Genomic DNA, 14,295 nt, shown 5'->3' on the forward strand with positions numbered 1-14,295 from the left:
GTATATTATATATACTCCAACAAAAAAGATAACTAAATGTGCTATACATGTATAACATTCTACAGCATACAACCACAAAATAAAATGGGTACAGAATTATACAGTTTTCTACAAAAACTACAATGTTTATGGGCCTTGATGGGACTTGCACTAAAGTTTATCTCCATAAAAAGAATAAAATCTTTGCCTTTTAACAAAATAATGTTGAAATCAAAATCAATATTCAACCAATGTCAAGATACAGATTTATTAAAATAAAGCAAACACACTATTATTTTACTTAATTATAAATGTCTACACCAGCTACATAAAACAACTGAACACAAATACTATTTATATACATGTGCTTTGATCTGAAACTACAAAAAACAACAATAAAAATTATATACAAGTTATTTGGTATATTTCATTTAAATCATAGCAGTTCCAATTTAAAATCAAGTAGTTCTAAAACTAAAGAGGTCTGTACTAGAAATCCCTCTATGTCAATACCACTATATATACTCTCAACAAAAATGAGAGAACCAATTTTTACCACATGAATGATCTACAGCATAAAACAGGTATTTCAACTGTTAAAATCTGATGAGAAAACGTGGATTCAGATTTGACATATTGCACATAACGTTGTGATCTTATAACACTGATATCTCTAAATTTTAAATACTTGACTGTAATGATTATTCAGAACTCCTCACTGTTAATATTTCTAAATTCTAACTACTTGTCGGTAATTATGTCAGATTGTTCGGAACTCCTCAGTTTTCATGCTCAGCTCTGGGATTCCGCCATGTAGGCATCGAGCTCAGCGTCTAGGTTACTCTTTGTTTTGGACATGTACGCATCTAACTGATTGTCCAGTTCCTCGGCCGTCATTCCTGATGACCCTCCGCGACCCCTCCCCCCTCTACCTCGACCCCCACGACCTCTCTGGAAGCGATTACCTCCCCTGTTGCCACGATTTCCTCTGCCACCTCTCCTAAAAAACAAAACATGAAATATAGTAAAGATTTTTTCATTAAAGTCTATATCATGCATATATACATATATTTGCAATGGCATACAAATTTTGAAATTCAAAGTTTACTAAAAGTCATGACTGTCACCATATTTCAATTCATTAATCACAAGATGGTAATTAATCATAAGCTTATAAAATATAAACACTAATTAAATAAAAGTCAGGTTTGCCCCACAAAAATAAGCATGATGACTGGCTATATAAGGAAGGCTGCAAAAGCTACTACTCGATTTTTCATAAACATTTATTAAAATTTTTGAAATTTCAAAAGCTGAGGTTTGAAATTTTACAGGAAGCATAATAATTATGCATTGCTACTCTTCATAATAATGCTCAAATAAAAGCCTTACAATGTACCATTTAAAGGGCTTGAAACTAACACCCAAGCTATATTAGTGGCAACTGAGTGACATTTCCTGCAAATTAATTCCAATGTGACAGCATTGCCCAATCTTTTTAGAGCTTGTTTTGGAAAATGCCTTTGTCTAATCTTCATTCACACATTTGATATTTGAGATTTCATATATTATAATACTCTCCACTACAAACTGAGTTAAAGTCATGTTCAGTGATAGAACTCTAAACCATGGTGCAGAAATGCATGTACTGTGTATACTAGTATACATGTATGTTATTTCATCAAACTTCAAAACTGGTAGATTATTCTGTGGACTTGTTGAAATTATACCCTATCACGCCAGCTGACATAAAAAGTTAGCTTCAAGCTGGGTTAGCTGGCTTTTACTTCTAATGGTGGAATGCTAGACTTTCATCTATTTTGTCACCATCTAACATGCACAAATGATAATCCCAATATTAATTAGTCTCTTGAAGGAAATCCCTATCATTGCATAAGTGCTAATAAGAGTTAAAGAAAACAACAAATTCAGTGCATAATGGTCAACCCAGAAGTGTAATCCCGAGATTGATCTGTATTTTGAAACTAAAATGCAGTATAAATACAGAATTTCTGTGAGAATAAACAGCTCTGTTTAACATATTTATTGTTTTCTGGCTTTTATCATATATCAACTTAATCATTTTGCAAAATTTCATTTTTGCCAAAATTAAATATATACAGCGGTCATTCATGATGTAGAACTTTCTTGTCATGCAAGCTTTATTCTTTCTTCTTAGTTGTTAATTTCTGCTTTGCAATATACAGTAGATATACAAGCACTTGATGCAATTTTGTTTTTTAAGATATTCGTTCTGACCATTTTCAAAAGAAATTGATAGGTATTCTTTTATTTGTGAATGCATTGATTGACACCTTTAGTAAATTCCGGTTGGAGATGGTCCTAGAATGGCTTTTACATTCTCAACACCAAAATTAAAGAATTCACGTTGGAAAAAAATAGTGTTGACATACTTTTTACCAATGGGTGATTATTCCACGGAATCGCAATTTGGAAAATTCTGCAGATTTCTTAGATCGCTACTAACAACAAAGTTGTCTTATATGTACTGGGACAAATTTCAGCTGAAAATCTGTGACTGCCTACATTGTGTCAATTAATACCACGTGGAAAAAAGTACTTCTACAGTAATTGTAAATGTGTTATGTGACCTATATTTATTTTGTGGGGATAATGACAACAGCGAAAATTTACACATGTATTAACTTTGGAAAAAGAGTTACTTTTTAAAGATGGGAAGAAAACCTATGAACAACAATTCAAACTATTAACAGCAGCGTTTTTTTTCCTTATATAACTGGTACCGATAAACGGTACCATTCCCAATGCCAAGAACGTCAATTTTTCCCAATTTTGAGACTAAAAATTCCCAATTCAATTGCTAAGCAACAGACTGCGATGACATCGTATTTCTTTTTATATGAAATATTATACAAGTTGACTTGTTGTTTCACTTCCGATTAAATCGAAAGTAGAGATTACGTAATATGGCAGGACCTGTGGTGTAGACAATTCTCCTTTGTTCTACTACGATGCTATTTTTCCCAATTGAACCGGTACCGGACCCTTTCCCAATGGGTAGAAAAAAATCGCTGAACAGACAACCAGAAGTCTTATCTGACCAATTTCTGGGGCAAAATCAACAAAAGCAACAAAAAAAAAACAAAAACAAAAATGTAACACATATAAAATCGTCAACCCTTGTGCATAGGTTAAAATACACTGGAACTACTGAAACCAAAATAAAAATGGGTAAATCAAAATCTAAGTACTTTTGTCAATCTCAGAAATCAAAAGAAAAGAACTTGGGTAAATGTGAGCAACAAAAAACTATACAAGGGCTGCTTGCAACAATCTTCAGACTCACATGTTGTCATGGTTACCCCCTCTCCCACGTCCCCTTCTACTACAATGTTAATGTGCTACATATAGGTTATTTATATATATACATTTGCTTCTGTCTTATTTCTGTCTGAAATATATCTAAAATGTGACATTTTGTCATGAACAATCAAGCTATTCTATATTTCTTTTTTTTTTAATAGCACATGTATAAAAGAGTATTTCTATTTTACAACTTTTATTTTTCAGTTCTGTTTTCCTAAAAATATTAAATAAAATTTCCAGAACAAGCGAGAATTATGACTGCGTGCAATGTACAAAAATACAAGCAGCAATACATTAAAACACTCACGAGTTGTCATAGAAACCCCCTCGTCCACGACCCCTAAAAAATGGAGCATGGAGGAATTCATCGATATTCTCAACAATAATATAATGTGTCTCACTTATACAATGTATACAAACACAATTACACACAGTCAGCATCTGAAGCTCTGTGTAAGACTTACCCTCGGTCTCCGAATCCCCCTCTTCCCCTGCCTCGGCCCCTGAACAAAAATAAAACATAGGTCATTGGTCAATAACCCACCAATCAAACATTCAACACTGGATACTTAATCTGTTTTTATTCAACAGTGTTAAAATTTCACTATCTCTCAAAAACTACCAATTGCGATGGTTTCAATTCACGATTCAAGAAATTAATTTCAATTTCGTATAAGCATTAAAACGTTTTTTAAAACTAATGATAGCATTCACAATGGGTTTAATTTTGCAGAAAAATGATAAATCGCGAAAATAGTTAAATTAAAACCATTGTGATTATTTTCCAATCTACAGTAGTTCAAAAAAGCTAACAAGGGGTCATTCCCTGATCAGTTTTCTAAATCAATATATGTGTAACTACCAGTACTAGTTGTTTAACTACTTGCCATTAATTGAGCCTTTGTCTCAGGTGAGCTAAAAATGCAAGATCTTTACCTGAATCCACCTCTAGGACTTCCGAATCCTCCCCCTTGTTTGTTGGGCTGTCCAAATCCACCACGCCCACGTCCTGAAATAAACACAACAAACATAACATTCTACACGACTGTAAAAAGAATTCTTTGACAGAACCCTCTCTTTCCTCATTATTGTTTACGATTGACTAAATGTGGTGTCAGTCTCTCTGAAAGACATCGAACTAAACCAATGTAAAGTGTCTAAGGTCCAATGTGTCATTGTTTACAATGAACCATACGATAATGTCTGATGTCTCAGTGTCTGGTTTTGATTTTAACTATTTTGACATTGAGTCATAAAAATGTTTCAACTTCATTTTATGAAAAAATACCGAAACAAATCCAAGTACATATAAGAGTGTGATTAAACCTGCATGGACCTTAAAATTTGCATGGTTCTGCATTTTCATGTGTTTCACCTTCTTATGATAGGTTTTTCTGTCTAATAAAATTTGGTATGGTCCTGTGTGTTCCTAGAGTCTGCAGAACAAATGTCCTGTCCGACACTGTGGTCCAAAAAATTTCATAAAGACTGTGGTGTAAGTGTAAAGACTTCTTATAAAATCTTTTTCAAAACAAATTTAATTAAATGATAATACATCATGTCTGGAAAATGCAGGACAGTTGTGCTACCATTCATTTTTCAATAGAAATCAGGCTTAGTATAATAACTTTTACAACATTGAAAGTTATTAAGTCATCTATAGCCACATAAGCAAAAATTAATTCTCTTTAAAAATAACCTCTAGGACTCATTGCATCTCCACTCGGACCTCCTCTGGATCCACCCCTCTGTCCTCGTCCACCACCCCTCTGTCCTCTGGTGAATCCTCCACCTCCTCCACCACGACCCCGCCCTCTGACAGCGCTCAGATTCAACCTGGCTTTCACATTGGTCCTACCCAAACGCTGTTTCAAGCTGGTCTACAATTAATTCCAAATGTTACTTATAATATTGAACACCTGCAGAAAAGGCTTAAATACACATCAAGAAAACTTTCTGCGAAACACTTTCTTGAAGTTGAGTCCAATTTTCACTGTAAAGAATATAGTCCCCAGACCAGGTATCTTGATTTCTATACTGTAAACCAACTTTTATTCGCGTGCAAGAAAAATTCGCGAGTTTCGCGACCTACTTTAACTTGCGAATATTAATCACTATAAATCATTTATTTTGCTTTGTTTTTGTAAAGAATGTTTCCTCAGTCTCGAAAATTAATCGTCGCGAATTGATTTCAAACTGACAAATCGCGAATAAAAGATGAAGCAAATAATAGTTGGTTTACAGTAACTTAGGCCACTGAAGGGCCCCAGTAGCAATACAATCTTTGCAATACTAATGGTAAAGTTGTTTAACAAAACATCAGAAAACCAAAATGTGCTGAGTTCTTAAAAACTTTCATGTTCATTTCCCAACTTCTCAAATTGTCATTATTTTTCAAATTCTGACAGTCACAGCTCTAGCTTCTATACCAAAAAATGTAGTGTTACTGCAGGGTTGGCCGGGAAATACCAGTGGTGGGAATTACCACTGGTAAATACCAGTATTTCCTGTCCCGGGAAATACTACAAATTTCTCTAAAGTGGGAAATACTGGGAAATACAAATCTAAAGTTTTTTATTTCATTAGTTCATTCAATCTTATGCAAAATTCAAAAATAAAATAAACATAAAAACAAAAGATGAATAATATGGAATATGTCTCAAATTGCAATTGAACATATTTAGAATGTATCACTACTCCAGGTCCCACAGTACCCATATAAGCATTCTGAAACATTTCCCTGGCTGTATAAAACTGAAGTTTTCCAATTTAAGTTTCTTTTCAGTTTTGTAAAATTATTAAATTTATTAATTATAAATCCATGAAAAAAAAACCCAACTTGTTTTAAACCTTCTATAAACACTGTAGCTATTACAAACAATCATGTTGTTTTAACAAATTGCTCTGGACAGTTTTGTGCTCATGCTTTAAGAGATAATTACCTTGAGTAGAACTGAAAGGCTTCTTCTTACATACTCTACATTTAAGAATTTTCTTAGATAAAACATAGGTAATCAAAGATTACGAAGCTCACCTCGACGAAGGTTATCTATAAGTAAGGCAAATCTCACATCATATTTTTTCTAGCTAGTGTACATCCCAAGATCAATATCTATACAAGTTTGGTTTAAGAAGGACTTATAATTACTTGGAAATAGACCTGCTCAAAAAACTTTAACCTGGTCACTCATCTGGAAAATCTAGGTCAGATTCAGCATCCAAAGCAAGTGTGTAGTGTTCATCCCTAGATGCATCATCCATGCAAGTTTGGTCCAGGTAGGGCGTATAGTTACTTGGGAATGGACCTGCTCCAAAAACTTTAACCTGGTCACTCGTCTGGAAAATCTAGGTCAGATCCAGCATCCGAAGCAAGTGTGGTAGTGTCCATCCCTATATGCATCATCCATGCAAGTTTGGTTCAGGTAGGGCTTATAGTTACTTGGGAAAGGATCTGCTCCAAAAACTTTAACCTGGTCACTCATCTGGAAAATCTAGGTCAGATTCAGCATCCGAAGCAAGTGTGGTAGTGTCCATCCCTAGATGCATCATCCATGCAAGTTTGGTTCAGGTAGGGCGTATAGTTACTTGGGAATGGATCTGCTCCAAAAACTTTAACCTGGTCACTCATCTGGAAAATCTAGGTTAGATTCAGCATCTGAAGCAAGTGTGGTAGTGTCCATCCCTAGATGCATCATCCATGCAAGTTTGGTCCAGGTAGGGCGTATAGTTACTTGGGAATGGACCTGCTCCAAAAACTTTAACCTGGTCACTCATCTGGAAAAATCTAGGTCAGATCCAGCATCTGAAGCAAGTGTGGTAGTGTCCATCCCTATATGCATCATCCATGCAAGTTTGGTTCAGTTAGGGTGTATAGTTACTTGGGAATGGATCTGCTCCAAAAACTTTAACCTGGTCACTCATCTGAAAAATCTAGGTCAGATTCAGCATCCGAAGCAAGTGTGGTAGTGTCCATCCCTAGATGCATCATCCATGCAAATTTGGTTCAGGTAGGGCCTATAGTTACTTGGGAATGGACCTGCTCCTAAAACTTTAACCTGGTCACTCATCTGGAAAATCTAGATTAGATTCAGCATCCGAAGCAAGTGTGGTAGTGTCCATCCCTAGATGCATCATCCATGCAAGTTTGGTCCAGGTAGGGCTTATAGTTACTTGGGAATGGATCTGCTCCAAAAACTTTAACCTGGTCACTCATCTGGAAAATCTAGGTCAGATTCAGCATCCGAAGCAAGTGTGTAGTGTTCATCCCTAGATGCATCATCCATGCAAGTTTGGTCCAGGTAGGGCGTATAGTTACTTGGGAATGGACCTGCTCCAAAAACTTTAACCTGGTCACTCATCTGGAAAATCTAGGTCAGATCCAGCATCCGAAGCAAGTGTGGTAGTGTCCATCCCTAGATGCATCATCCATGCAAGTTTGGTCCAGGTAGGGCTTATAGTTACTTGGGAATGGATCTGCTCCAAAAACTTTAACCTGGTCACTCATCTGGAAAATCTAGGTCAGATCCAGCATCCGAAGCAAGTGTGGTAGTGTCCATCCCTAGATGCATCATCCATGCAAGTTTGGTTCAGGTGGGGCGTATAGTTCCTTGGGAATGGACCTGCTCCAAAAACTTTAACCTGGTCACTCATCTGGAAAATCTAGGTCAGATCCAGCATCCGAAGCAAGTGTGGTAGTGTCCATCCCTAGATGCATCATCCATGCAAGTTTGGTTCAGGTGGGGCGTATAGTTCCTTGGGAATGGACCTGCTCCAAAAACTTTAACCTGGTCACTCATCTGGAAAATCTAGGTCAGATCCAGCATCCGAAGCAAGTGTGGCAGTGTCCATTCTAGATGCATCATCCATGCAAGTTTGGTCCAGGTAGGGCTTATAGTAACTTGGGAATGGGACTTGCTCCTAAAACTTTAACCGGGACGCCGACGCTAACGCCGACGCCGACGCCGACGCCAACGCCGGGGGTATAGCATAAGCTCATCTCGACTTCGTCGAGGTGAGCTAAAAAAACCAATTGGGATCTTTGGGTTAATTTCATGGACCTTTACTGACTACATCTGACTCAAGCATGAAACAAATGACACTCATGACTGGTAAATAAGTATACTGTGTTATGATCAGGGATGGGGTAATGGTAATGTGTAATGGTAATTGACAGTAATTAATTACAAATTTCGATGTAATTTAAAGTAATGTGTATTTGGCTCAATTTTCAATTACATGTAATTGTAATTTAATTAATTACTTTCGAGAAAAGCATGTAATGCACAATTACTTTTCAATTACATTCAATTACACTGGTGTTTAATAAATGAGAAATACCCCCCCCCCCCTTTCAAATCCCATACACTTTATTCAAGAAAGGTTAACTGATTTTTTTGGACAAAATAGTCTATAATAAATTTTTAAAAAAAGAAGTTATATATTTCCTTTATTTAGTGAATTGCTGTTTCCTCTTTAAAATGCATTTTCTTCAAAACTTTTTAATCATATTTATCTCCCTGTTTATAATGTACAAATACATACATGTAGAATTAATAATTTCGATTATTAAGTTGTTTATGAATTGGCACTTAATACATCTAGTCCAATGGCTTCTAATCCTTTGTTTGCCATATCTACAGCTTGTGTTAGAAGTGATTATCAGGTGCTAATTAGTACTGCCCTAGGGTCATGTACATATTGACACTGAACTGAGAGATTTTACACTCATTTTGAGTTTACCTAATGGTAGTTTTGTACCCACACATTGACTATGTCTTCCCACAAATCTTTTTTAAAATATATATTTTGGTGTTATAACACCATTTTTTCTATTTTAATAAAAATCTGTGGGAATTAAGACAATAGTTTGACACAATATGTCACATACTAACATTTTGAGATATATTGCTTAAGGACATACGCAACGTAGTTTGAACATTATTGTCTTTTTCCTTGGAGTTGAAGAGTTCCAATACTTAAAGGAACTGTGTTCTACATTTTTATGTCTATATATGCTATTGTACACTTCTTCTAAAACAAGTTTGGATAAACAAAACATCTAGAATCAGTGTTCGAAATTAGCGTCGGCCCGTCGGTCCTGCGCCGACGTACAAACGGAAGGACTCACGAATAGTATGACTAAATGGGTCCTTGAAATAATTTTGGGCCGATGATGATATCTTCTTTTCATGTGCATTTTAAATAAATACTGAAGATTTAATTTTTTTTCCTGCGTGGAATAAATTTACGCTATATGTATGCGGTTACAAACTTTCTACGGAAAATTGTCCAAGTATACTTATAAGTACATTTTAACAACATATTGTGGTAATCTAAGAAACCTGTGTAATTTTCTACCCGCCGATTTTAAAAACAGAAATTGTAATTCCAAGGAAAAATCTAAACACATGTTAAGCTCTTTACATGTTATATATGACCAAGTAAGACTGTTTGACGATTGATGTTTTACCGTTTCATATTGTTAATACTTGCGAGTTGTAGTTACCCTTTATTAAATTGACATATTTCATATGAAGCAATAAACTTACCGAGATCATCAATACGTAAAAGTTTATTTTTCCCAAATATTTTATGGTATTAATAATTTTTGGGCCTACGCTGCCCTGGACTCATGTGGTCCCTTTCTCTGTGGGTCCTTTGGACCCATAGAAAATAATTCTGAATTTCGAACACTGTCTAGAATATATGTTCAGTTATTTTTGTATATTTTTCTTTGAATTATACGAGAATTTTCATCAATTGATATCTTTTCAAAACCCCTGGTAATGCACGCTGATTTTTTGTCTACGAACATCTGATGGCACTATAATCTTGAATTAAAAATATCTCGAAAAATTATCAGTAGGTAAGGTACGTTGCGTATGTCCTTAATTAGGATGATGAAAAAAGCAGGAAACAAGGCAAAACGCATCCATTGTTTTGCATAAATTATTACATACATCAGAAAGCTTAAAAATGGACACATGAATTAAGGGAAAACAGCATCCAGGTCCTGTAAAAGGACTGTGTACCAGTTGAAAAAATTGGCTCTTTTTTTCCAAAATTAAGGTAAAATTCCCAACGGATGACCAAATTCAATTTTTTGATGCTGTTTATATTAAGAAATAACATGTTTTGAAATTATAATCATTTTTAAAGAACAAGTCCACTATCTAACTCTTTAATCAACAAATAAATATAAGTCAACAACATTTCCCAATTTTGCCACTTTTTCGATTAAAAATTCACAATTAAAAGGGTACAGCACCCTGTACCAAAAAGGGTCAATTAAGCCCTGAAACTTGCTATTAGTCAGTATTTATGTATTCCCGTCACAAATGCCCCTGTGTAAAATATCTTCATTGTGGCAGAATTTTTTTTTAAACCTGATAAGGGGATGCAAATATTTAAAAATTTCATTAACGTCTAAACAATGTTTACATAATCATTATGTAAAAAAAAAAAAAAAGAAAAGAAACTGAATCTATATGAATATAAATGAACGTTCATGACTATTTATCATTGTTTATTTTTATACATTTTTTCTTAATGTAATGTATAATTTAATTAATTACATTTGCAAAGTAATTGTAATTTAATTAATTACATTTCAAAATCCTTGTAATGGTAATGGTAATTTAATTGAAGGTTTTGGGCAAGTAATTGTAATTTAATTAATTACTTTCCTGTGTAATTGACCCCATTCCTGGTTATGATTTTATAAAATGAATTACTTGGAAACCAAAATTTTTTAAATCATGGAAAGTGATACCAGGAGATATCTTAGCCAATAAGGTGTACTACATGTCAATATGAATGAAATATGTAGCTATTTCTTATTTCCCAGTATCTCCCGGTAAATACCAGTAATTCCCGGTAAATACCAGTATTTCCCACCCTCCTGGGAAATACGAGTATTTCCCAGTTTTTTGCCAACCCTGAGTGTTAGAGCCTTGAACACTCACCTTTTTGATTTTCAGAGCTGCCTGTACGGTAGGTCTGTTTGCCATTTGCTGTGCTAGCCTCCGATTGGCTGAGGACGCTTGCTGGGCCTCCGCCATTCTGGCCCGGATAGCCTGGGGTGAGGACGGTGATGTCGGCGTCTTGACAATGTTGGTAAATCTTCGGGATTATAAGGAGAGGATGCATTAGTCTTACTAGGGCCAAAACCCATCACTGCAAGACTTTAATTTTTATTGACTTTTTCTCCATGCTTTTTGATAGGTTGGCTCATTACTGCAAAGCATATCAATTACGCACACAAGTTGTTCTTTATTCTTTGCTATTTGCCCATGACTGCAAGGTAATCGAACATTTCTTTCTTTTTTTTTTTTAAATCTTTTTTACCTTACTAGAGCAATGCTAATGATAGCTTTTTTTATTGTCACAATTGTGACCTGTGCCTTACTAGAGCCAACCATCCTGTAAAATCTTACTTAATCAAAATGTCATTATTTCATTATAAAGATTTGTTAAAATAGCATCATGCACTTATTTAAACACTAGAAAATAAAGCAGTAAACATTTAATACAAACCATATCTTTTTTGCATAAGTCAACCCTTCTGATTTAAAGAATTTGCTATTTCAATAATTTCTCAATTCAAAATTTTAATCCTTAGTTTCTGAAAGATGCGTGTTTCTAATGATTTCATTTTGTTTTCCATGCATGTTTAAACACCCTCCAAAAAAGGTGTGTTTATGTTCTGGAGAAAAAGTCTTGTGATCTACAATTAAAATATGCTAGTCACTTCAACAAGTGACAATAAGACCATCCTCTCCTAAACCATCCAGAGGGTGGTTCCTCCAGGGACGGCCCTCCTTACATGCTGTAGACCACCCCCTCACCAGGGTCTACAACTCTTCTCACCTGTCATTAAGCGACATCTTCGTTCCACTTTTTAGTACGATTTTGGCTGGGACTGCCATGATGTAGCTATTCCACCTGAAAAATAAAAGAGGAATTCCAATGCATAATCTTTGATTTCTGAGAAGTTAGGTCCATTGAATGAAAAAAATAAGCATTCTTTTTAATAAATGACACAGAATAAACTAATTAAAATATTGATGCCCAAAAATACCCAAACACTGATGTCTGCGACCCAGGAAAGCGAAACAGGGAAGACAACTAAGAGAAGTATTTTGAGTGTGATGGAAATTAAGCAAATTCTAAATGACTGAATTTATGGCTTTAATCATTTTCAATTTAAGAAATTAAGAAATGTAATTTTAATTGCAAAAATTTCCTTATTTTTACAGCTTTTTTAAACTGCCAGCACTTTATTCTACTCATATCATGAAATACCAACTATGTTTCGATCCGGACCAAGACAAATTTTGTTTAAAAATCTGTCCACATTTGTGCTATGTTGGGGACTTCATTTATGCACGAAAAAATCTTAAATTATGTTGACAATAGTTAGAAAGTAGCAAATGTTTGCAAACACTGACGTTTTAAAGACAAACTGAAAAAATAGTGTAAACTATACTTCATACTCCACGTACATTTTCATCAGTCAGGGGTGAGACTGAAATCCGTCATTTCTGAAAAATGATGGATAATCGTCATATTAACTAACTACGTATTTTCGTCATTTTTGTCAATATGACTTACTATCGTCATATTTTCTTTTTCAACTTAATTCTTCTATCCTGGTTACATAAAAGCGAAATTTGAATTCACTGCTGAAAGAAGAGTGTTTACGCAAGAATCATTTCATCCGGGTCACTAATTACTGCCGACCACGTGCGTTAGAACATCAACATGGAAGGTGAAAGTTATTATTTAGCGGCAAAATGTCTAAATTTTGGTAGAACTAATTCGCCATTTTTACATGGCTTTTAGCCCTATAAAAACATATAGTACACCGTCTGGAAGAATACGTACTTGTAGAGAAAAGTCTCGACAAAAAGTTAAAGCCATAAAAAAGTAGTGCGCCCCGTAAAACAAGCGAGATATTTCAGTGCGCCCAAACCCTCCATTTTGAAAAAAGACGGAATATTGTCATTTTCGCCCTCTTTCCTATTTAATGCAAATAAATTGACAAATAACTCTTCCACTCTTATTTTTGCTTGGAAAATTTGTTCTGTCAACATAACCAGTATTGTAGTCAACCGTATTAGAGAAATGAAGTTTGTTTACGATGTTTTTTGTCCTTTTTTCGGTTGGTGGATCTAGCATTTTTCAAAGAGAGGTAACTCGGCATTCTAGAAACACTCAAAATTTTTATGACTGTTTTTCATCATTTTCTTAAAAATGACGAGTTTAAGTCATAATAAAAATTTTATTTTATGACTAAAAATCGTCATTTTAAAAATGACGGATTTCAGTCTCACCCCTGACTGTTCATCAAAATATTCTTAATATTAAATAATTTACGTCAGAATATATCAGAAAGCAGTATTGCATTATTGATACTTACCTAACCGTTAATTCTCAACTGTTGTTATAAGTAGGTCAGAATTTTTAATTTAATATCATTGTTTTCTTCACATAACAAATTCGAACGTTAATAAACAGTTATCTAACTTTGCAAAAAAGTGGCCTTAGCTGGAATAGCTACATGATGGTTTCCTTTTGAAGCCCACTTGAAAAAAAATATATAGAAATAGACAGTCATGATTTTGAATATATTATTTTTTTAAGCATAATTGTGAAAAATGAAGCAAGAGATTGCTATACACAATTTGAACAGAGGTAATTCGAGTTAAGTTGTAATTTGATCTTATAGGGGAGGATAGATTCTCCTTCCATAAAAGCTTATGAATAGGGGAATAAACCTACGTTTAATTATTTTACAAGAAAAAATATACTTTATGCTTACCAATAACTAGCACAATTTATACCGATGGTCGGTATGTATTTTGATATTTGTGGATTGTTTGCAGTTAGTATCCCGTTCTGTATGCAGTTTACGTTTTCGACACCGGTTCAAACGTTTACTTCCGTTTGCCCATGGGTAATTTTTTT

At 34.6% G+C, this 14,295-nt stretch overlaps 1 protein-coding gene across 2 annotated transcripts; it reads right to left on the reverse strand.

Annotated features, from left to right (window-relative positions):
* Positions 1 to 684: 684 nt before the first annotated feature.
* LOC133176787 (chromatin target of PRMT1 protein-like) lies at positions 685 to 14,242 on the reverse strand. 2 transcript variants are annotated; one of them, XM_061311855.1, is made up of 9 exons: positions 14,150 to 14,242; positions 12,196 to 12,270; positions 11,292 to 11,448; positions 5,027 to 5,207; positions 4,264 to 4,336; positions 3,792 to 3,830; positions 3,635 to 3,667; positions 3,308 to 3,346; positions 685 to 979 (listed from the first exon to the last, which is right to left on the reverse strand). In XM_061311855.1, the coding sequence occupies exons 2-9, from the start codon at positions 12,252 to 12,254 to the stop codon at positions 772 to 774; spliced, it is 789 nt and encodes a 262-aa protein (XP_061167839.1). In that variant the 5' UTR covers positions 12,255 to 12,270; positions 14,150 to 14,242; the 3' UTR covers positions 685 to 771. The 2 variants fall into 2 exon arrangements, with proteins under 2 accessions (XP_061167839.1, XP_061167840.1); XM_061311856.1 differs by lacking the exons at positions 3,308 to 3,346; positions 3,635 to 3,667.
* Positions 14,243 to 14,295: the final 53 nt, after the last annotated feature.

The sequence above is a fragment of the Saccostrea echinata genome, unplaced genomic scaffold, assembly GCF_033153115.1.
Source record: "Saccostrea echinata isolate AGI-Se365-2 ecotype Australia unplaced genomic scaffold, CSIRO_AGI_Sech_v1 ptg000081l, whole genome shotgun sequence".
In the NCBI taxonomy this organism is placed as follows: Eukaryota; Metazoa; Mollusca; class Bivalvia; order Ostreida; family Ostreidae; genus Saccostrea; species Saccostrea echinata.